Source organism: Bufo bufo, chromosome 3 (genome assembly GCF_905171765.1).
Source record: "Bufo bufo chromosome 3, aBufBuf1.1, whole genome shotgun sequence".
NCBI classification, from domain to species: Eukaryota; Metazoa; Chordata; class Amphibia; order Anura; family Bufonidae; genus Bufo; species Bufo bufo.
Genome location: NC_053391.1, coordinates 360,684,072 through 360,709,715, shown reverse-complemented (window position 1 = coordinate 360,709,715; position 25,644 = coordinate 360,684,072). Strand labels below are relative to the sequence as shown.

The window sequence follows — 25,644 nt, the reverse complement described above, 5'->3', positions numbered from 1 at the left end:
AACTGATTAGGACCACACTGTTTAGTTGCACGGTATTGAGTGGGCTGCGCGGCCATTAACAATGCAGACCGACTAAAGAATGTGGTTCTAATTAATTGGAGCTGGCTGTGGCTCATACCGCCACTTGGTGTGGCCATGTCGCCCCATGTGCCTGATGAAGCCAAGGCGAAACGCGCGTCGAGGTGTGTTCTTGGACCCCTTGCACCAGGCTCTGTCAAACATGTCCACAGGATGGTTATCGTCCTGACCTCCATTTTTGTTATATATATATATTTTTTTTTTCCTGATGTTTCTCCTGGTCCTACAGTGACTTAGGGGTGATTAACCATTTGAGTGGGTATGTTACTTCATCCCCTCTGTAGCATTAGGTTTGCTATGTAGATCTGATATCATGATTTCCTGATATCATTTTGATTGGTACAGGCTTTACCTACCTTTGTGTTATGTACGTGTATTTCCATCTTTTGTGGGAGCTATGCGGGTGTTTTAGGATCTACTGTATACTCTGGACATTGTTCCATATCTAGATGTTTTGTCCCCATTTTATATGATTTATGTCTACATATTTATTTATATATGCTGCAATAAAGAATATAATGATTTTTATATACAAGGTTCTGAGTCCTGCATATTTTTTGCCCTGTTATAGGGTTTTTGTATAGGTTGTTGTTGTTCAATTGGTGCGGGCTGGGTGATATTGTTTTTTGAGGCTTATTTGTTTTGTTTTTTCCTTTCCAAACACTGGTCTAAGCATCTTTCCAGTTATTTTAAGGATTTCTTCACACAACCATTTTCTCTTCCATGCGCTGTCCATTTCTTAAACAGCACACAGACCCATTCAAGGCAGTGAGACTATCCACACATCGTTATTTTTTTCACAAATCCTCATGTCCGATCTGAGACGCTACTGTAAGTGCATGTCCTATGCCAGTTAGTTTCTGCATATTAAACTCAACCCTTCAGCCTGGGAGTGAGAGAAAAAAGGAACACAAATGGAAGCCATCCATGTCTGGTTTAGACAGATTCATTTTTTGAGGACGTTCGTGTGAATAAGGTCAGAGTATTCCATTTCTGAGTTTGTGTTCTGTGCATTAAGCCTTAAGCCGGCACTTCACAAACATCCCTGTGCCGACCGACATCAACACAGCTAGGAAAATTACATTGTCAGAGCTACGTCTACATAAACTGCTCAAAGGATTCCAACATACAAAGGGAAACATACTTGTCAACATGATCTTCTTGATGACTGTCAAACCACAGATGCCTGTTCTTTGCTGTATTTAGAATAACACATAGAAATTATATGACCATACTACTACGTGGGCATGGTCAATTTCTCCAACAATAGATTATTGCTCTTCTGTGTTTCATCTACAGCTACTCAAGATGAGAATTTGAGATCAATATATATGTGGTTTAGTGTCTAATTTAATTATTGTAGGTCAATCTGTTAAAGGGGGTTTCCATGGGTGAAATAATGAAGACTCCCGCCACCCTGGCCAATCAACTGTTTGAAAGGGTCAGAGCATACCAAGCACAGTGCCATACATTCCATAGTGGCTGTGCTTGGTATTGCAGCCCAGCTCCATTCACCTGAATAGGAGCTGCACACAGGTCATGTGACCAGTGAATGTGACATCACTGGCAGAGGAAGAGGCAGCAGTGCTCAATGGAGCATTGTGGTTTCTAGAAAACAGCTGCTCAGTGGCAGTGCCAGGATTCATACCCCCATTGATCACATATTAATAACATATCCTGAGCATAGGTCATCATTATTTTACTCCCAGAAAACCCCTTTAGAGGGGTTGTCAGCATTTGCCTGGGTCATTTCTTTCTGTACAGTATATGAACAGACAGCCCCCTAAAAAGAAACCTTAAGTTTCTACCATTCTTATAGTGATTGCCAGTCAGAATAGCATTCTGCTGCAAATGCTGAGCAATAGCACTTTTTTTTTTCTTCTAAAAAAACATTTTAGTGCATTATATCTATGTTATTAAATGCTTTGTATATTATTGCAAGATAACGGGTAGTTATAGCAAAAGGGTTTTATGGCAACCAATAATACCATTATTATACTTGTGTTATTAAACACAGATTTTTAGCTAAAGCATTTTATGGCAATCAAAAACGCCATTATTATACCTGTGTTATTCAACACTGTGCATTATAGCAAAAGCATTTTTATTGCAATAACGCCATTATTTTACCCATGTTAGGTCCTGTTCACATTGGCATTATAGAATTCCGTTATAGGTTCCGTTATAACAGAGTTATAGAGGAATATAACTGAATTCTAGGATGGAATGCAAAGCAGAAGCCTCTAAGAGGCATTCCGTTTTGCTCCGTCCTAATACATGTCTATGGGAGCACATAACGGTTCAGTTTTTTTTCTGTTGACAGGGCTATTTTTTCCGTCATGTGTAACGGAAAGAAACTGAACCGTTGTGTGCCCCCATGTATTAGGATGGTCAAAACGGAATGCGTCTTAAAGGCTTCTGTTTTGCATTTCGTCCTAGAATTCCGTTATATTCGGTTATAACGGAACCTATAATGGAATTCTAGAATGCTGATGTGAACGCCTTGCATATTACTGTGAGATAGTGTTCAGTTATAGCAAAAGCATTTTACAGCAATAATTTTTATACTTTAATATTGAACACATATTTCAAAGTACCGTATATGCCGGCGTATAAGACGACTGGGCGTATAAGACGACCCCCAACTTTTCCATTTAAAATATAGGGTTTGGGCTATACTCGCCGTATAAGACTACCCCTGAATGCCCAGCCCTCCCTGTCTTCAAGATGATCTTCTCCAGTCCAGGGAACTGACTGGGATCTGTGGATGGCACTGTTATGGGGAGGGGGATCAGTGGATGACACTGCTATGGGAAGGGGGATCAGTGGATGACACTGCTATGGGGAGGGGGATCAGTGGATGACACTGCTATGGGGAGGGGGATCAGTGGATGACACTGCTATGGGGAGGGGGATCAGTGGATGACACTGCTATGTGAGGGGGATCAGTGGATGACACTGCTATGGGAGGATCTATGGATGACACTATATAGCATCTTATGCTGTATGTGTCATCCACAGATCCAACCCATGACAGTGCCATCCACAGATCCCCCTCCCCATAACAGTGTCATCCACAGATCCCCCCCATGACAGTGCCATCCACAGATCTCCCTCCCATAACAGTGCCATCCACAGATTCCCCTCCCCATAACAGTGTCATCCACAGATCCCCCCATGACAGTGCCATCCACAGATCTCCCTCCCCATAACAGTGTCATCCACAGATCCCCCCATGACAGTGCCATCCACAGATCCCCCTCCCCATAACAGTGTCATCCACAGATCCCCCCCATGACAGTGCCATCCACAGATCCCCCTCCCCATAACAGTGCCATCCACAGACCCCCCTCCAAATAGTGCCATCCACAGATCCCCCCTAAACACTGCCATCCACAGATCTCCCTCCCATAACAGTGCCATCCACAGATCCCCCCCCCATGACAGTGCCATCCACAGATCTCTCTCCCTGACGCTCAGAGGAGTATACATTTATTAACTGTAATCTGTAACTAACTTTAAATGAGCGCTCATGTCTTTACTAGGGTACCTTACTCTCAGCTCCGGTAATAGGCAGTGCGGGCGGCGCTCACTCACTGACGTCACGCGCCTGCGCCGCCTAGTGGGAGGAGCAAGCACGTAACGTCAGACGTTAGTGAGTGAGCGCCGCCCGCACTGCCTGTTAGCGGAGCTGAGAGTAAGGTACCCTAGTAAAGACATGAGCGCTCATTTAAAGTTAAAGTTACAGATTACAGTTAATAAATGTAGTGAGCGGCGGGGCCCTGTATATTCTAACCCCCAGGCAAGCGTCCCCGTCACCATGGGAACGCCTGGGGGTTAGAATATACCATCGGATCTGAGTATACCCGGTGTATAAGACGACCCCCGACTTTTGAAAATAATTTTTAGTGTTAGAAAGTCGTCTTATACGCCGGCATATACGGTAATTTTACTATAAAACTTGCATTCTTATGTCTATGTTAGTGAATAGTGATGGACGAACATCTGCCGGGACGGTTCGCGAACGCGATCGCGCGAACACGATCAAATGTTCGCGAACCGTAAGTTCGCGGCGGGTCCCATTCATTTTAATAGCAGGCGAACCTGAAAAACCTTCAGCTCATATTTGCAGCCAAGAAATAATTACTAGAAGTGCACAAATAGTCCCACAACATGGACAGTGACATGTATTATTCGAATTTGCGATCTCCATTAAAAAAAAATTTAATGCGAGATATCGGCAATTTAATTTTTGCGTACGCACATGCGCAAATGCACTATACAGTACCGAAATGCACTATAAAGAAAGTATATTGGTATATAACACCCCGCTTCAATCAGTTTTTTTGGGGGACGACTGGTATATCACACCAGTAGAAATTATTTGTTCCAATAACTCTATATACCTGCAGTATCGCAGCAGAACCGCACACAACTGCCGCACAATACAAATGCACTATAAAAACACGGACACCGGCAATGTGCATTCCGCAATTTGAGGACAGCACAACGCAGGCACTATAATGGAAAATGCCTAATCTTGTCTGCAATTGTGGACAAGAATAGGACATGTTCTATTTTTTTGCGGAAACGGAAGCACAGATGCGGAAGTGCGGATCCACAAATGCGGATGTGGATCCGCAAATGCAGATGTGGATCCGCAAATGCGGACAGCACATTCCGGCCCCATTGAAAATGAATGGGTCTGCACCTGTTCCGCAAAATTGCGGAAAGATGCGGACCCATTTTGCGGACGTGTGAATGGAAAAGATATCCCTCAAAATGAAAATATATTAAATTATTAAAGTTAAGCAAAAAGCATAGATGTGGTAGGCAATAACAAGTGCTCGGCGGCACTAAATCAGGTGCTCAGCGGCACCAAATCAGAAACCATATGTCCTACCACAATCCGGGGGATTCGATGAATCCAGGAGGGAAAGCAAAAAAATATCCATCCCTGGGCTAGATGATGATGTGGTATTGAAGGACAGGTTGGGCAAAGAACTGTCCCTGATATTGCCCTACAGGGGAGGTGCTATTCTGGCCCTGATAGCTTAACCACAGACCACCCGCCCTGATAAGAGCAACCTCGTCTGGAACCTTACCCTATATAAAATGGCCCTAGTAAGCCCCTAGCCCCTAGACCCCTGACTTCCAGGTAATCACTATATAGATCTATGTGTTTTTGACTCATTATAAAAGTATATTATAAGTATATCGCACCCCTCTGTGTATCACACATATCGATAGCACACCTATACTAGTGCTTAAAATGACTTTTGTGGCCCTATTAGCTAGTGTTTGGTGTCCCTAACAGCCTGTCCCTGCTCCACACAGCAACCTCTCCCTACACTGGCAAAACACTAAATGTAAAATGGTGGCCAGATCAGGTTTATTTATAAGGTAGGGGGTACGTCCATGTGCTGAAATGTCTCAATTGGCTGTCCTGTACCACCTGATGGATGTGTCATGGGTCAAAGTTCTTCACAATGTAAAAGAATATGGCAGGCGCAAATTTCTCCCTATATTTTTGCATGTTCGGCGAATCGCGAATGCACAAAGTTCGCCGCGAAACGACCACCGGGCGAACCACAAGGCAAACTCTATTAGTGAACGCATAGTTCAAAAACTTTTTACAGCACAAATTGCATTATTACCAAAATAAATTGTCAACACCAGTGTACAGTGTGTTTGTAGAAGGTGAGGGACATTACATTGCAATTGTTTTTGATGGTGCAGTGTGTTTTTAAACACAGGGGGGAATTTATCATGAGCAGAATATTTGAAGTCAGTTTTGCTTAAGTCCGTGTTGAAGTACTTTGCGCCACATTTATCAGACATCACAGGTTGTTTGATAAATTTGGCTTGTCCTTAAACCTAACACTTCTTTCTAGAGAAGCTTCTCCAGTTTTCCTACTCCACTCTCCTCTTGGAGTGAGATTGCGACTTAAAAAAAAAATAAAAGTGTGAAGCTCATTAACATAGCTAACCACACCCACTTTCCCACCCATATTACAAAACTGGAGCGAGTGGTGTAAAAATGCAAAAAAATTGCGCAAGTAGTCTAATTTTTGCTCAAACTCTTAAATTTTGCTCAATCGAGTGCAAAAAAGTCCCAAAAAACCATATTTTGTGAAATTTTGATGGCAGAATTCTGGAGTGAAGGTATGATAAATCAGGGCCACACTGTTTGTTGACACCGTTAACCATGCTTTTACCCATAGCTATATATGTTAGTATCCATTTTACACTCATATTTGATATTGCTGTCATTGTTTTCAAGAGCTTAAAAGAAGGTGGGGAGAGAAAGAGTAAACATAAAAAATAAAAAAAACACAGAGAGTCATATAACACTTTTCAGGCCACTTGTAGCATATTGCATTCATGTAGAATTGATTCTAAAAATGTATTACATGTTTTGAAAAATTTGTCAAATCAGACAAAAAACTAATTTCATGAAATTTGCTTATCTCTACTATGGACAAAAAGTAGTACAAGACTGGCCTACCAAGAACCGGAAGATGCCCCAGTGGGCACCGGCTATAAAACAATAATGCCCTCCAAAGAAGACAACCCCATTTGGAGCCAACTATAAATCACCAGGATCTACTTCTTATGAGCTGATTCATACCTATTAGACCTTATTGATCCTGTGTATACTTTATGTTCTGTATAGAAAAATGATCTGATAATCAATAATGCCTTTCAGCTTTCTGAAGTTTTGACATCTGCTCACTGCAGATGTAAAACTGTGGCACACAGAGTTCGGGCCCATATCCATCAGTTATGAGGCAATGTGGATGTAAATGTTTAAAATAATATATAATCCAGCAAAAGTGACTCTTCATTTCACTGGAGTTATCCATTAAGCCTACAACATACTGAGACAGAGCAGCACTTTTGGCATATTTTTAGGTTAAGCAGCCTGTCCAAACGATTCTGTGCACAGCAAGTTCTCCTACAGATAACCGGTTGCTTTGATATTTCAGGTATATTGACTCTGCTGGAATTCTGTGTGAGTAAGAAATGGACTGAAGGTTTCCAGCTATGCAGTAAGAAGCAGAGTAGGGTGGGACACCTCAGTCCTCGGCAGGATCCTACAGCCCTCACCTACAGCCCAGCATGTGGTTTTCAAGATGTATCAAACGTGATGCCTGATGAAACCCTATGTGATCTCTTAACATGCTTTACATTCTAAGCATCAAGCTTCAGAACTCAACATAAAGCGTTTGTAAGTATGGAATTCTAAGACTACTTTATTATTTAAGAAGGAAGAAGGCATTGAGTCTGGTCTGCTGTCTCCTTAGATTTAACTCCTTTTATGTTTGCTTCATGTTATCCTTTCTTGAAGCAGGCTTTTAGACATACAGTTACATAACTAGTTTGGTTGGGAAAAAAAATGACAATTATTCAATACATTTATAAAATAAAGGGATCATAGTTCCCCTGTTGAAACCTTTTGGATTAAATATTGGATTTACTTCCCATGAGTTTGTAGGTAAAGCTTGTTTGCCATCTTAGACACTTCCATTAATGGAAGTCACACTTTAATGATGTCATGAATGTATGGCTATGAAATGTTTTCCTTATAACATAAAGAAGAACATTGTAGTGCGCTTCTCACAGCATCTGGCACTTTCCCCAGCCTTTTCTTTGTCCCTTGCTGAATGTCCACCTCTCAATTCCACACATACCAAATACCTAAAATAAATTTGTCCTTCCATGGACCCAGATGGGAAAAATCCTTCCTGAATGCTGGTAATGATCCATCTGGTTTAATACTCAACTACTCAACTAAATATTTTAGCCTTTACAGTGTGTTATTAGCTTCAAGAAACCATCTAGACCAGGGGTGCACAACCTGCGGCCCGCGGGCCGCATGCGGCCCCCAGAGCCATGGTTTGCGGCCCCCGCCCTGCTGGGCAGAAACACAGCTGATCCTGCAATCAGCTGTGTTTCTGCACAGAGCGCCGCACAGCAGATGGATCACAGTTTTTGCACTGTAGCAGGAGCGAAAAGGGTCCCTGGCTATTAGTGAGAGCGGGGAAGCCGAGGAGAAGACAGAAGCGCTTTATTAGCGCTTCTGCCTTCTCCTCTATGAGTGCTCTCAGTGTGGACCCGGCGATCACGTGATCGATGGGTGTCTCGGGAACAGAGAAGCGCTGCCCTGGTACAAAGCCTCCGCAGCAGGCTGGTTTCCCTGTAACTGGGGCTCCTTTGGATGGAAATAGTACAAAAAAAAGTCACTTATTGTCTCCCGAGGTTTTTCAGTGACCTCTTGGGGACAAATTGTGGTAAATATATATTTAAAAAAAAGCTACAATGATTTTAAAAAATGTGAAAACTAAATAAAAAATATAATAAAATATAAATAAAAGAAAATAAATAAAATATTATGTGGCACAAAAATTTTTAAAATTATTTAAAATAATAAATAAATAAAATACAATAGAAAGGAAAAAGTGCTTAATAAAAGAGTGTTCACTGTCCCACAACAGTCTTTTTATGACCCCTTGGGGGACATATTATGTGGCAAAAATATATTTAAAAAAAATTATAGAAAATTTTTAAAAAATTAATAAAAAAATAATACAATAAAATATTAATACATTTCAAATAGAAGTAAAAAATTAAAAGGAAAATGTGCAAAATTTAAAAAAGTTACAGTGTCCCCCAAGGTCTTTTTATGACCTCTTGGGGGACATATTATGTAGCAGAAATATATTAAGTAAAAAATAATAATAATACATAAAAGAAAAAACACCCACACCAATCAAAACTGTCACCATTACCGCCCCATTCACGTGAAACTTTTCATATTATATAGCAAAACGGCCTACACGAAATAGGGAACTAATTATAATAATTTATTTTGGTGTCAGTTTGCATATTTAAAGAATAAGGAGCTATAGTTTGAAAAAAAATATACTTTTTAAAAACGTTTTGTACAGTTTCCCCCAAATAAAAATTGTTGCAAAAATTATTTTAGTAGTCCAACAAATAAGATAGTTACAACCATTTGAACCACCACGCGCGCTAAATCACAAAAAAGTGTCTGGTCATTAAGGCCTTTTCGGGCCTGGTCATTCAAGTGTTAACCAATAGGCGCCTTCCCCACTAGCAAGGTAATGTTTGGAATTGGCAGGAAATGGTAATAACCAGTGAGCTCCATCCTCTGCAGTGAAGGAAAACAATGATTTATAAATAGGAGGCAGGATGGAAGGAAATGTAGCCACTTTTCTGATAAAAAATTATTTTTAACAGCAACTGCGGCATGGCCTCTGAAATAGAAGATTCATAGAAGATTCATAATTACCTGCTCCACTCCGCTCTGGTCCTCTGCGCTGCCCCCGCTGCCTCCATCTTCCGATTCCTGCTCGGTTTACACCTGACAGTGCATGGCCATGGTCACTTGCACGGCTCCAGTCAATGACTGGCTTCAGCAGTGACACGTTGCTTGTGGCCACATCACAGCGTAAGCCAGTCATTGGCTGGAGTGGTGTATGACTATGTCCATGCACTGCCAGGTGTAAACAGTGGGGGCAGTTTGAAGGACCGGAGCGGCGGGGAGCAGGTAAGTATAACTCTTCGGTTTCAGGGGCTATGCTGCAGCACGATATTTGGAACAATTACTGGGAACAAGTGTTCATAGGAGCGCTTATATCTGGCCAGTATAATCGTCCAGCTGATCAGTCGATAAACAAGGAATCGCTCATTTGTCGGCTGATTTGCATATTTTATCAGGATGAAAGATGTCCGATTATCTGCAGCACATCTCCCTGTGTAATCTAAATGAAGATGGAAGACTGTGGCAGCAATCACTCCTCCCCAGTCACTTTGCACTGGCTTGTGTAATAGGCAGATGAGCGCCGATCAACATTTTTTATTTGCGGCCCCTTGAAATAGAACGATGTGACAATGCGGCCCCCAGACCAAAAAAGGTTGTGCACCCCTGATCTAGACTGTCACAGCTCTTACAGTAAAGAAGCCTTTTCATTGTTGGAAAGTGAACTTGTTTTTTCTATGCTAGAGAAGATACATTTTTGTTTCTGACAAAGAGAAACTTCTGACAATTTTTTATTTTTAGCGGTCAAATTATATATTTGTGCAAGTTAATCTGTATAGATGCACCACTGCATATGGGGTTGAGCACTTCCTGCTTTTTAATACCACGTCAATCTGTAGCTTGTATATTGAATTTTTAGGAGGTGTATAAACTCCTAGTCCCATCCTTTATTTCCATCCACAGGCAGCATTCTGGTGTACATGTGAGGCCCGGGCTATATCAGCCAGTCTTGGGTGGGGCTCAGAGCTGTCTCCCTCCTCCCACTGTATGCATGGTCACATGCTAGAGGTTACTGGGAGATTGACTGTGAGTCGGACCTTGCGCTCCTGTAATTTGCCCACTGGCTCCTGGTATTGCCCATACGGCTCAGGTAGGTTTAGCGTTAGGTCCCGAGCTACTTGAAAAACCTTGGCGCGGTGCTCGGGCTCAGACATGTCCTCCAAGCAGGATATGTTGGCTAATCTCTCAATTTTACACCAGTACAAGGGTTAGTAAGACCGCAGTGTGCACCGGTCTTTGTTTTTGTTAAGTTAATCAGATGTATCTCAAGACTAAATTAAAACAAATTCTATTAATTGTTCCACATCTCCAAATCAATCTTGTTGCTTTTCCTTGCTTTTTATTTCTATCTCAAGATCATCCTTTTTATAAATTACTGCTCAGATTGGATCTTCTTCTTTCAGATGAGGCTGCACTAATGGTTTTTGAAGCAGTAAGTTCATGCCCCTGTCTGCATGCCTAATTTAGCACCACAGTGTTAGGCCTCTTGCACACGACAGTGGTTTGGTTCTGCATCTGAGCCGCATTTTTTGCGACTCGGGTGTGGACCCATTCACTTAAAAAAATCTCAACCCCTTAAAATAATACTAAAAGTCATTTCTATGTCATATATCTTTACCGCACAATCTGTTCCTTATTTGCTCCTAGAAGTTAGCATGTTATCAGCAAATTTAGCACAGATCATAGTGTCTTTCAAAGAGCTTAATGGTTGAAAGTGAAAACTCATATGTATTAAATTACATGTGTGATTGACTTTAACACATGACATTAAAGGGGTTTTGTCACTTCAGCAAATTACATTTATCATGTAGAGAAAGGGAATACAAGGCACTTACTAATGTATTGTGATTGTCCATATTGTCTGATTTGCTGGCTTGATCCATTTTTCCAACACATTATAAACTGCTTGTTTTCATGGTTATGATTCCCCTGTAATCCAGCAGTGGTCATAATAGGAAAGAGTACTAGCCTCTCTGGTGGCCAGGACCATGAGAGCACTCATAGGCATGCGTGCACAGCAGCTCCTGCCCAGGCCACCACTGCGGCGGCGGTCGGAACCTCTGGAAACGAGCAGTGTATAATGTGATGGAAAAATGAATCAAACCAGCCAGGAGGCAATATGAACCACCATAATACATTAGTAAGTGCCTTGTATTAACTTTCTCTACATCCATCTCCTTTTAAAGGAAAGTACATACAGAGCGATTCATCAATAAAAACAAAAATATTTATAGTATGCGATCTTGCCAAGTAATCGTGTGTTGATATGATATAGCTCAAACAAAGGGGGAGGCCAGAGCAGAAGCCTACAGCCACTTACCAAATAGTGATGTGATCATTCACAGGTTCCGTCTCCAGGATAGTAAAATTGATGTGAATTCCATAACCTACTGGCACAGTAACGATCCAGGAACAATCCTGAGAATTTGGATATTGACTAGGGAAGCCAGGAGAATAGATGGAACCATTGAAGGCAGTGATGTTTCCTCCACATGGAACTAAACAACACATTCAAAAATATAAAGATTATAAGATATTGGTTGAATTGCTGTGAAATTAATAATATAATCATTGCCACATCTTGTTTCAGAATTTATAATCCATATTGGAGCTCTATGTAATTAACTTTAAACACATGAATATTTTTAATTATGCAGCTGCACTTGTGTAAACTAGAAGACAGGGGTAAAGGGTTTATTATTTGTCAGTTTATACAACTGGAAATCATACATCAGTGCAGTATTCTGTCTAAGAATGGTATGGCCCAGACTGATTCTTTGTAACTTACCTTCACACCTAGGAAATGGGTGATCCCAGTTTCTGTTGGTGCCATGCTGGCATGTCAAAACCGGGTGACCTATTAGCTGGTAACCAGGAGAACATTCAAAGGAGATTGATTGTCCTACATTGTATCCAGCTCCTCGAACAACACCATGAGAAAATGGTTCTGGATCTGGACACTCTTGAAGCTCATAGGCTGTGGAACAAAGAAAATGCATCAAATACTGCAATTTGCTTTTCAATTATGTATCCCAAATCGATTTCGTAAATAAATGACCATAAAGATTTAAAAGAATATACAGTATACAATATGACATTTGTATAACTGAGAAGGTTATTATGTATGACTTTCTACTCAGCGCTGAAAAGCTGGTTCATATTCTCTTCACTGGCTAAGTGAAATCATAAACTGTGGAAGATGTCCTTTCACTACTGTATTTTACCACAATACAGATTATTTCCTAGAGTAATGCAACCATTCTTCTATCCCACAGCTTCTACATACATGTAAGACAACACCCCTATCTACAGTATTAAATGAGGACAATACATATCTAACTCATAGTCTGTACTGAAGGTATCCTGTGCGCCATCCTTACTGCATAGCCTTTAGTATTTATTATAAGATCAGTTTAGTATATTATTCTGATTCATGATACATAATCTGTCAAAATGAAAATTGTTAGAGTTACCTTGATATTCAAGTTTAAAACCTGGTTTGTTCTGGGAATGGTCACTATGGAAGTATATGGATGTTTCATGGGATGTAGAAAGCAGATTTCCAGGTGTCTCCGACCCACTGAACCGTCCAATAACACTGCTGGTTTCATGTGGCCCATTGCGGATCTCCACAAAGTCATGATTGGCTTCACTTGAGAAGCTAAGAAACTGAATATGCGCTCCTAGAACAATTACATAAATAAAAGATTAGTTGTATACTTGTATACACTATACTGTAGATTTTTAATTTTTTATTTTACACTGATAGAAGGTAACTATGGGTGGAAATTGAGATATATATATATATATATGTGATAAATTCAGTCAGAGAGAATATTAAAAGGGGAATCATGTTTAGCCAAAATGTGGAAAACACTTATGTATGTGTTGCAGTACCACAGATCAGAAGTAGTTATTTTTCAGTATTTTTATAATCTTGCCCATCTCTGCACCGCATATTTGTTTTGATGCAGCTAGGGCTTGCTGTCAGATAGAATTACCATGTAAAGGACCACAGTTCCCATGATCTCTCTGTTAGCGAGTAGTGACTGGACTCTGTTACACTATATACAATGACTTTAGATTTTCTGTAACGTCTATTCATTTTAATGAAGATTAAAGGGGTTCTCCAGGCTTTTACAATTAAATACACTATCCTCAGGATAGGTCAATATCAGATGAGGGGGGGTCCAACACCCGACACCCCCGCAGAAAGGCTGTATGAGGAGACGGCGAGTGCAGTGCACATGGGCCATCTCCCGTCTTTGTTCCTGCTGCTGCTGCTACTGCTACAGTATGTATATGGCAAAACAGCAGCTGAGCAGGAAGAGAGACAGGAGATGGCATATGCACACTGCACGCACTGTCTTTTCATACAGCTGATCGGTGGCAGTGCTGGGTGTTGGACCCACGCTGGTCTGTTATTAATGATCTATCCTGAGGAAAAACAGCAGAAACAGCTGTTTACAGGGATTACAAGTTGGTGACCCTTGTCCTGTTAGATATGGGTGAACCGGGTACCGCTGCACAGTATTATGCCATTATTAATTACTATACAGTAAAAATGGATACATAACTGCCAACCACCATTTCATGATACACAAACCTTTTTAAAATAACAGGGCAGATTTACTAATCCTGTCTGTAGACAATGTCAACTCAGACAGGCAGTTTATTTCATTATACAGTCTTATCATGCTTCTTATCATGCTGTTTAGTACATTTGGTGCATGAGTGGGCTATTTTTAACTTTACAACATCTAAGAAAGCAAGAAACTTACAGCACTCCAAGAAGTCCAAAAAAGGTTGACCTTAGTCATTCATGTTCAGTGTGACATTCCTATGCCAGGACTTTTTAGAAGCCTATTGGGTGGCCTACATTGTGCCACAATTTGGCACAAATGTGGTCCAGGTTCTCACTTATTAAGCCACTCCTCTATCAATTAAGACATACCCCATTGTCAAGATCGCTGTGGATTCTTTTTTGGGGGGCAATTGCTTTATAACTAGGAGTAAAAGTAGATTTGCAGCAAAATGCCCCACAAAATAGATTGTACGACAAGGTCTAGGTAGCGTCACATTAATAAATGTTCTCTAATACTTACTAAAGAGAGGCATTTTTAAATATTTTCCCTTTTACATACAATAAATTTGAAAGAAATAAAGCATGGCATTCCAGTAATGATCTGATAAAGTTAAAGAGTTAAAGTCATACCTCATTATAGTCTCACTTTAATTAGCTGATATAACTATTTTGTGCTTGGCGGCATACACAGAATTAATTCCACACATTGACCACATTAATATTTAATCCACTCAATCACATTCTCACTTTCTCCTTTTCGTAAGGCTGAAAGAAGTAAATGCCTATGGGTTGTATGACTCATGATCCACGCCTGAGTAAATAGAAGTCCTAGTATTGGGATTCATTATTTATGTTCATACATGAGCCTTGTCACCCACATGGACCCTCTATGGCTGCACACACAGTTCATAATGCAGATCTTTAGGCACTCCCATTACTGTACTTTATCAGACATCATGAGACCCTGGTGTACATTATACTGGAACTATATGCTACACATATAGCTGTAAATCATGATGCAATATAATCTGTTTAAAGGTACGGGGCACATCTGCTAAACTGTCTTACATGGGGGCAGTGTCAACTAAGTCCGAGGTTAGACATCAACTTTTTTTTGTCTCACTACAAAAAATAGCAGTGAAATCCCTCTGAAATCTCTGTCCTTAGGGAATGCATCGAGTAGCTTGAAAATCTCTTTAAAATTGGTGCAGCCAAATGAATATTGCCTGATTGCTAGAGATAACATTGCTGTGAAATCGCTACACTATATGCTAGGATTTCAGAGATACTTTTTCCTCCATAGAATAACATGAAAAAATTCTAGCCAATAAAATCACAGTGAAATCACTCCTTAACCCTTTCCAGACTTTAAAGTCTGGTCTTTAAAGATGGTGCAATGCAGCAGGTCATAATCACCTGGTCTCTGCTGTTTTACACAGCAGTCCTGGGGGTAATATTTGTAATCAACAGTAATTTTGATCTCAGCCATGTAATCCCTCAGATGGTGTGGTCAAAAGTGACCACGCCATCTGTGAGTGCTAAAACCAGGAGATGAGTGCTTCCCAGCCCGGGCCGTATTCCCCTGGCTGAAATCAGAAAAGGCGTTCCATATTAGTAATAGGCAGGGGCGGATAGGCCATAGGCCTTACAGGGAAATTTCCCGGTGGACTGATGTCCAGGGGGCCGCCTGACCCCTCCTCACGGCCGGCCAGTAGGAAGTTTTTGGGGATGTATTTTGTGCTGCTGGCAGTATTTTGTTATGGACTGTGGTATTTGGCTCTGTTGAGGTGGTATAATGTGCCACAATATGGTACTGCTGGCCCTGCCTTCCATCAGTTTGGACCCAAGTACAAAATAGGGCCACTTTTAGTATTTTTTTCCAGGGCCACTTTAAGTTCCCAGTCTGCTCCTGGTAATAGGCCTGAGCCTGTATAGGCTGATTACTAGTATATTACAATTTAGGTCTGCAGGTAACAGTACTGAAATGGAATATACTGAATTCATTATTCTACAATGGATAGATATTCATTACAGAATACAACATGAAATCTAATGATTGCATGTTATAGTAAGGTAGGATGACTTAAAAGAAGTAAAGAAAAGGTAAGAAAAAGTTTTAAAACATAAAAATATAAAAATTCAAATCACTCCCCTTTTCCCTAGAAAATAAATAAATAAAGAATTTAAAAAAAATAAAAATCATGGGCATCGCTGCCCCTAAAAATACCTGTACTAAAAAAATATTTATCTCAAACCGCAAATGGAGTAATGGTAAAAAATCAAAATGGCCATTTTGCCATTTGTTCATCACTTAACCCCCCCCCCCCCCCCCCAAAAAAAAAAAAAAAAAAAAAGAATAAAAAGTGATTAAAAAGTCATACACATTTCAAAATGGTATTAATAAACACTATAAATCGTCCCGGAAAAAAATGAACCCTTATACAGCTCCATAGGGATAAATGTTAAAAAGTTATAGGGTCAGAATATTGCAATGAAAATAATTTTATTATATTTTTTTCAGTATTAAAGGTCTTCTGTCACCCCACTAAACTGTTTTTTTTTTTTTTGTGTACTTATAATCCCTATACTGCGATTTATCCATACATAATGTGATTAATCATTTTGGTTCAGTAGATTCTGCTAAAAACGTACTTTTATAATATGTAAATTACCTGTCTACCAGCAAGTAGGGTGGTTACTTGCTGGTAGCAGCCGCATCCTCCTATCATAATGACGCCCCCTCCGCATGTTGATTGACAGGGCCAGCGGACGGGATCTTTCTCTGCTGGCCCTGTTTGCATTCAAAATCTGGTGCCTGCGCCGTACCTGTCTCCAGTCGGCGCAGGCGCACTGAGAGGAGGACGCTCGCTCGGCCGCTCCTTCCTCAATGCGCCTGTGCCGGGTGTAGATGTGACGTCATCGGCGCAGGCGCATTGAGGATGGAGCGGCCGAGCGAGCGTCCGCCTCTCAGTGCGCCTCCGCCAATTGAATACCGTTACGGTGCAGGCGCCAGATTTTGAATGCAAACAGGGCCAGCAGAGAAAGATCCCGTCCGCTGGCCCTGTCAATCAACATGCGGAGGGGGCGTCATTATGATAGGAGGATGCGGCTGCTACCAGCAAGTAACCGCCCTACTTGCTGGTAGACAGGTAATTTACATATTATAAAAGTCAGTTTTTAGCAGAATCTACTGAACCAAAATGATTAATCACATTATGTATGGATAAATCGCAGTTTAGTGGGGTGACAGAAGCCCTTTAAGACACAAGGTGTTAAAATGTGCCTCATTTATCACAGTGGCTGATGCTGTATGATTAATCTGATGCACCTATAGACTAAGTAATCTAACTTTACACCACCTATTAGTTACATCAGATTGAGGGAAAAATTCTGTTACATTTTTTTGTACATCTTAATCCATACCCCTTTTCCATTAAGCCATACGCCCAGTGCCCTCTGAGTCTGAAATAGGCTCTAAAATGTCTAACACACTTAAAGGGAACCTGTCACCTCTACTATGCTACCCTCACTGAGCGTTTCTAAATGTTGATTGTGTTACCCTAAACATATAAATTACACTTTTAATTTCATTTGCAGACAAATTCAATAAGTATTATGCATTTTTGTACTTCCCGCAAATTAACATACAAGAGTCATATCTTACTTGTGTGACCAGATAAGAGTCATATTTTCAAGCTCTGACTCATCGCAGGTTAATTTGCATATGTATGAAATCGTTTTTTTTACACAATAAAAGCACACAGAGCTATGGGGACTGGGTATTGCGGATGTGCTAACGGCCATCTAGCAACCCATGTCCTCAGCTCTATACACAGAATTAAGGGGACAGGTTCCCTTTAAAGGGAATGTGTCATCAGAAAACTTCCTATTGTTTAAATCACATTTTATGTTAAACATATGTTTTTTAGAATTTAGAAGTTAAAAAAAATCCCATGTCATTATCTTGATTACAAAAATTGTATATAATCCTATAATTTTCACACTGGCCACTAGCCCTAAAATGTGTTAAGATTTCCTGTCTTTTGAGAGCAGCTACATGGGCCATGGACACAATGGACAGGAGCTGACTCCAATAACTTCTATGGGAGAGTTTTCTAAGCATGCTCTGTGACCTGTGCAGGGGTCAGAAGGAGCAGATAAGCTGTGACATCACTCATTGTGAATGGTGGATTCTTTCTGATCTATACAGAGGTGTTACTTGTCATTGTAATTCTGCCGATGGTGATAATGATATTAGTAGCTACTGAAATGTTACCTGCACAGAACAGGTAAATGTGGTGCAAAGCATGTACATAGAAACATAGAAACATAGAATTTGTCGGCAGATAAGAACCATTTGGCCCATCCAGTCTGCCCAATATACTAAATACTATGGATAGCCCCTGGCCCTATCTTATATGAAGGATGGCCTTATGCCTATCCCATGCATGCTTAAACTCCTTCACTGTATTTGCAGCTACCACTTCTGCAGGAAGGCTATTCCATGCATCCACTACTCTCTCAGTAAAGTAATACTTCCTGATATTACTTTTAAACCTTTGCCCTCTAATTTAAAACTATGTCCTCTTGTAGCAGTTTTTCTTCTTTTAAATATTCTCTCCTCTTTTACCTTGTTGATTCCCTTTATGTATATAAAAGTTTCTATCATATCCCCTCTGTCTCATCTTTCTTCCAAGCGATACATGTTAAGGTCCTTGAATCTTTCCTGGTAAGTTTTATCCTGCAATCCATGTACCAGTTTAGTAGCTCTTCTCTGAACTCTCTCCAAAGTATCAATATCCTTCTGGAGATATGGTCTCCAGTACTGAGCACAATACTCCAAATGAGGTCTCACTAGTGCTCTGTAGAGCGGCATGAGCACCTCCCTCTTTCTACTGGTAATGCCTCTCCCTATACACCCAAGCATTCTGCTAGCATTTCCTGCTGCTCTATGACATTGTCAGCCTACCTTTAAGTCTTCTGAAATAATGATCCCTAAATCCCTTTCCTCAGATACTGAGGTTAGGACTGTATCACTGATTTTATATTCTGCTCTTGGGTTTTTACGCCCCAGGTGCATTATCTTGCACTTATCAACATTAAATTTTAGTTGCCAGATTTTTGACCATTCCTCTAGCATTAATGTTTTGTCGCACAGATTGCAGCACAATTCTGGAAAATTTTGATTTGCAAATTTCCCCCACTGTATAGCTGCAGCCTACATTGCATTGAGGCAGATCTACTTATATTATCAAGGGGATTGGTTTTACTGTTAGTTTGAGGAAAAATAACAAAAAAGGAAATTTCTGAAAGAAGCATAAACTCGGTGTCAGGTATGAGCTATTATACATTTACACCACTATTATAATAGGGTTCCATGACAACATGGCGTCACCTGAAAGTCATAGTACTTCAAATTGCAGCACTAAAAGCGTCAAGTGTCATTAGCTGTCCAGAATATGAAGCAACTATATGATTAACATGTCAAAGGAAACCATCTGAAATTGTTTTTAGAATTTTGAACTGTCAGTTTTCTACTTGCAACACATTGACATGAACTAAAAAATGACCAAAACAATGTCCTACCATGAAATAAGAGGAAGGGTAACTCGCCAGGGGGCAATTAAATGAATGATTAGCATACTGTTTTTGCTCCAGTGTTTTTTTTTTAGGTACCCCTTGCACTGAGGTGAAGTAGTAACAAATGTAAAAAAAAAGCCACATCACGCTAATTAGAAAAAGAAAATGATGGGATGCTCTAAAAACAAACATCTGTGGATATGGAAAGACTGGTGGCACAACCAGTGCCAGCTTTTAACAGTGTTGCATACTAAAGGATTATAGGGCAACTATCATCATACTGTACTATAAATAGGTCTGTAGCACTATTAGACTAAACAGCAAAAAAAAAAAAAATTGTAGTGTTTGGACTGATTATGAACACAGCTGGCTTTCAGGTGCAGGAGGAGCCTGAGTACAGTGGACTCTACGGGTCAAAATATGAGACTGTTGAGTATTTTAAATTTTTCAAACCAGCACCTGGATCTAAATATTTTTGTAATTACATATAATTAATAGTTTTAAGGGGTTGTGCAGACCATATATATTGATGGTCTATCATCAGGATGGGTCAACAATATCAGATCTGCTTGGGCCTGACACCCGATCAGCTGGCGCTGCTTCCTATTCATTACACTGCCTGTTGTCTAGAAAGTTTCTGCAGTGCAGTGTAATGACAAATACGCGCTCCATTCACTTCCAAAGGAGGCGAGTGTAATATAGCCACTGAGTAATTCAATAAAGTATATCTGTATAGCATCACTTGCTGCTTGCTGCTTTCCTTATTTCGCTGTCCACCTCTCTGAGGTGGACATGCATGCTCAGCTGCCACCAGCCCTATTCACTGTTAGAAGCTGTGACTGTTACAGGGAGAGCTCAAGAAGAAAAGACACAACTCCTGAGAAAGGATATGCCTCCTCTTCTGTCATCCCTATCACATTGAACTGCAGCAGAAAGGACATTCCTCTTGAGAAAGGACACAGCCCTTGAGAAAAGACATCCCTCTAAGCTGCCAGCCTGAAATAAATCTGGCACACCAATTGGACAATGAATGGGGAGATCCATGGGTCTATGTGAAGGATAGGACTGTCTATCTTTGTCAGAAAGAAATTGTCATGTTGTCGGATTTTCTTTTTTACATTAATCATCAGATAACCCTTTTAAAGTGGCTCTGTTACCAGGATCAACCCTATACATCCAAGCACATAGCCTGGTAGGGTTGATGAAGCTAAATAAGTCGATACCTTTCTTTTCATTGTCAGTGCCGGCGTTTTTAGCAAGGTGCACCAGGAGGCAGGTTTATGCGGTTTGAGCACCACTTCAGCAATGCCTCTGGTGCTCCATACTGACACCTCCATTCTTATAAACACGCCCCCTCCCCTTAGATTGACAGTGCTTGAGTGTAGCGTTGATATCTCACGTCTGCACACTGTTTTCCTAGCATGGCACATGCACACCATGTCTTCTGCTGCTTGCCGAGCAGTGATGATGATTAGTGCGCACACACCAGTGATGTCACTGAACCTGGAAGTGGAGTCAACTGCAGATGAAGCTGACAGCACCTCCACTTTCAGGTTCAGCGACGTTACCGACACGTGCGCACTAATCATCATCACTGTTCGGCAAGCAGCAGAATATGCGGTGCGCACGCGCCATGCTAGGAAACGAGTGTACAAGTGCAAGAAAGGAAAAGAAAGGTATCAATTTACTCAGCTTCATTAACCCTACCAGGCTATATGCCTGGTTGCATAGGGTTGATCCTGGTGACCGAGCCACTTTAAGCTCAATTATCCAAATGCCAAATTATGTTTTGTGCTGATTGTCTAATAGTAAAGTTGACCTGCCCCCCTTTCCCCCAATGCAGCATATTATGATGATAGATCTGGTTCAAGCTGTAATTTGACTATGTAGCTATGCATTGGCCATAACATACTCAATTTCTGCCTGGCAAACAGTGTGTATAGAAAAATACTCCTTAAGGAGTCTATAGGATGAATGAATATCTATCTATCTATCTATCTCATATCTATCTATCTATCTATCTATCTATCTATCTATCTATCTATCTATCTATCTCTCATATCTATCTATCTATCTATCTATCTATCTATCTATCTATCTATCTATCTATCTATCTATCTATCTATCTATCTATCTATCTGTCTATCTATCTCATATCTATCTATCTCATATCTATCTATCTATCTCATATCTATCTATCTATCTATCTATCTATCTATCTCTCATATCTATCTATCTCATATCTATCTATCTCATATCTATCTATCTATTGTTACATAAAAAAAAATCCTTTTTAAATTCTTTTATAAGACAAATAATGAAACATTCAAAGAAACTTTTGGCACCTTCGTTTTTTTAAGATCGACGGTGCTAACATGGGTCCTATTGTGGTGGATTTACTAAATGCCATTATACCTATTATGAGAATAGCCTAAAATACTGGTACCCAGCCTAAAATACTGGCACCAAAGCTCTGATGGAATTTAAGCCTTCACCTGTAAAGCAAGAACTTTGAGCATCTGTGCACCTGACATCCTAAACGGTAAAATATTACTATGACAAAGTCTATGTTACATCAGATATTATCCAATAACCTCCACTGTCACAGCTCATTAGGCAGGAGTTACCATGTTGAAGTATGTTGTATATGAAATGTGACTGCGCTGTCACTCACCAAATCCCACCGGTAAGGAGATCTTCCAGGTGCAGTCCAAATTACTAGGGTAGTTTCCTGGGAATCCAGGGCTCAGTATGACACCTTCCATTTCTTCTGTTACTCCTCCACATTGGGCTGAATGTAAATAAACGGAATAAAGTGATTGTTTAACTTTTCGCAGAAAGACCTGGGAAGTATTAGAGCTTGGTGGGTAAGAATAATGAGAAGTAGGAGCTTGTGGATCAAGAGCTAAGTGATAAACATACACAAGATGGTCATAGAAAAAAAGCACAAAGCCACTAAGCCGGGGGCATTACACATTTGACAAGATGTGTATTTTTGGTGCGCTGTACATAGTATGACAATCCTCCTGAATAAAAACTGTTCTACCGTATTTAATAAGCAGAGCGTGCAATGAGACACGACACGGAAGATTAATTTCCCACTGAAAAAATGGTCCATTCGTACTTCTCATTCATTTTATCGATCCCATGAAAATATTATGAATAATGAATGTGTTTATTATGTTATCTGTACACATGGATTGATGTTCTTTTTTACTAGCTGCATTTAGATAGTACTTACTGTAAGAAAATATTTCGAAAACTATTGCATGTTACATTGTAAAAGCGCACGGCATTTGTAATCGGTTACAGAAACAGGATAATTAAAAAAAGGCTGTTCAACTAAACAGCAAAAGAGAACTTGCCTGTATTTTAATATAAAGAGCGTTATTTCATAGAAAGCTCTATTTTAGATATTATCGCAGTTATTTAGGGGCCTATTATTTTGGGAGTGTACAGTGGAGACTAGTCCTCATAATCTGGAACACCTGCAGGGGTACGTTTATAGAGAACCTAAATCCTTTAGAGTTAGTGCAAAGGATCATGTCCAGCGTTTAAAAGATCACATGATATGATCTGAGATTCCTATTTCTAAGGAGTTAACTGTATATCATCATCGATTTCAGAGACTGCCCGAGAGGAATAATGGGGCACTAAGGTTGCCAATATTATGGAGGCCTTGTGACTGTTAGGGTGCGGCTACACGTGGTGTATGTACAGCAGAATTTCCACCGCAAAACTGGATGGAAAATACACAGATATCTACATAGGCAGCAAAGTGCGTGGCATTTAAACACATTTCATCTCCATACTGCATGAAAAAATCTATAATGGAAATTAGTGAGGATTTAAATCTGTAGGTTCACCCTTTGCAATGTATAGAGTGAAATCTGTGACAAATCCTCAGCATGTAACAAGTGCAGATTTTGCACTGGATTTTGATGTGGGAATTTCTCCCCATATGATCGGATCTTTCCTGTGATATGGACACCGACTGGCACTGTTATGGTGGTACTGGGGGTAGCTCTGTTATGAAGGCTATGAGGCTGGTTATGGTATGTTATGGAGGCTTTGTGACTGTTAGGACGCATTCAGATGACGGCACCGTGTTTTGTGGTCCGCAAATTGCGGATCAGAAAAACACGGATGTCGCCTGTGTGCATTTTGCAATTTGCGGAACGGGCAGCCCATTATAGAAATATCTATTCTTGTCCAAGATTGCGGACAAGAATAGGACATGCTCTATATTTTTTTCGGGGCCGCGGAAAGGAACAATGTGTGCAGTCTGCGTCTTTTGCTGGCTATTACTGTGATAGGCACACTGGCAGGCTGTTAGTCCTGTGGCTGAAATTCTGCCCCTTATGATTGGATATTTCTTGTGATATGGACACTGACTGGCACTGTTATGGTGACACTGGGTGTAGCTCTGTTATGAAGGTACTGAGGCTGGCTATGGTATGATATGGAGGCATTGTGACTGTCAATGTGATAGGGATACTGGCTGGCATAGGGATACTGAGGGTGCCTGTTATGTAGGCACTGAGACTGGCTATCATGATTGTTACTGTGATAGACACACTGGGTGGCTGTCCTGTGGCTGAAATTGTGGCCCACATTTTCTTGCATTCAGCGGTGGCCTCACATGCTCAGTAGCTTCCCTGCTCTCTTCCTTCTATCATTGCTGGTGTTGTGATCTCATAGTAAAGTGGCCCAGACATCTTTGATTCATTTACTCCTTCTTCTAAATTCATATAAATATATAGGGATATGGCTCTCTAGACAGTGGAAAAGAAAATTGAGGGCATTGCATACCATAGAGCTATTTATTAGTGAAATCGCTGGAGCTTTGTATGAGGAACTATTTGCTATGTAGGAAAGGAAAGGGTTAACAAAAGCTGACTGCAGTATGCTCCTGGGAGATGCAAGTTATTAATGAGCTGCTGCTCATCCACAGAAAGTGAAGTGAGCTGCTGCCTACCCATAAAAAAAGTGAAGAGACCAGAGCTGCAGACGGGTGAATAAAGGTGAAAAATGCGTTTTAGGGCAATGTTTGTTGCATTGATATCGTTATGGTAATGCTGTGCATTATCCTGATATATATTTTTAATTTGAGAGATAACCCCTGTAAAAAAACATCTAGAATTTACTTCATAATGGCTTATTAAAATATACTCACTTCTATGACTGCCCTATAATTGCGTTATTTATTGATAGAGCAGGCACCATATAGTACAAGTGGATCAAAAAGAAAACCAATTAGTTTGTTCCTTCACATACCGATACACAGAGGAGGCGGATAATTCCAGCGCCTTACTGTCCCTGGCATACATGAAATATGTGAATGGCCCTGAAGGAGAGAGAATACAGCCCATAAAACATTATTTGTGCAACATCGCATACTATGGTTTATATTTTTTTATTACATACATAAAACTCCAAGCAAAACTTAAAAAGCTGGCACTTCAACTGTAGAGAAGCAATGATTTATATTGTCCCCTTTGTCAAGCAAAGGGGCAAAAAAAAAACAATGTGAAGATTTCTGCTAGCTAAAAAGGGCATGCATTAGTGGAATGTAGGAAATTCTGATACAACCAGTACTAAAAGTAGATAGGGAATACACAGAGGGGGTCATTTATTAAGACCGGAGTTTTAGACGCCGGTCTTAATAAAGTCCTATAGCTGGCGGTGGATCGCCAAAGTTATCAAGAGGCGGTGGCCTCTTCATAACTTCAGTGGATCCTCCGGCACTTCAAAATGTAAGACATCTTCCTAGCTGTCTTACATTTAGACCTTTTTCTATGCCTGAAACAGGCGTAGAAAATGATAAACGAGACTGGCCTGCCGGTTTGTCCCCTTCCCTGCCAAGCTCACTTTTTTTTAGATCTGGTATGAGCGGGGAAAAGTGACAGATTGCGGCGCAACTAACCTGTGCTTGAAATACACCTAATTTAGGCGTATTTCAGCATGATAAATGGCCCACAGAGTGTTTATCTGATCAGGTGGAAATATTAAAGGTTATGGCCAGCAGTATATTTACAACAACCAATTTGTTGCA

At 40.5% G+C, this 25,644-nt stretch overlaps 1 protein-coding gene across 1 annotated transcript in view; it reads right to left on the bottom strand.

The window, feature by feature from the left end:
- CSMD2 (CUB and Sushi multiple domains 2) overlaps positions 1-25,644 on the bottom strand; it is a 1,002,961-nt gene that overhangs the window by 75,168 nt on the left and 902,149 nt on the right. The window contains exons 39-43 of the mRNA XM_040422265.1: positions 24,867-24,936; positions 22,264-22,380; positions 12,898-13,107; positions 12,213-12,401; positions 11,745-11,922 (exon numbers count right to left, since the gene is read on the bottom strand). Of these exons, the coding sequence (XP_040278199.1) occupies positions 11,745-11,922; positions 12,213-12,401; positions 12,898-13,107; positions 22,264-22,380; positions 24,867-24,936 (764 nt within the window). The remainder of the gene's footprint in view (positions 1-11,744; positions 11,923-12,212; positions 12,402-12,897; positions 13,108-22,263; positions 22,381-24,866; positions 24,937-25,644) is intronic.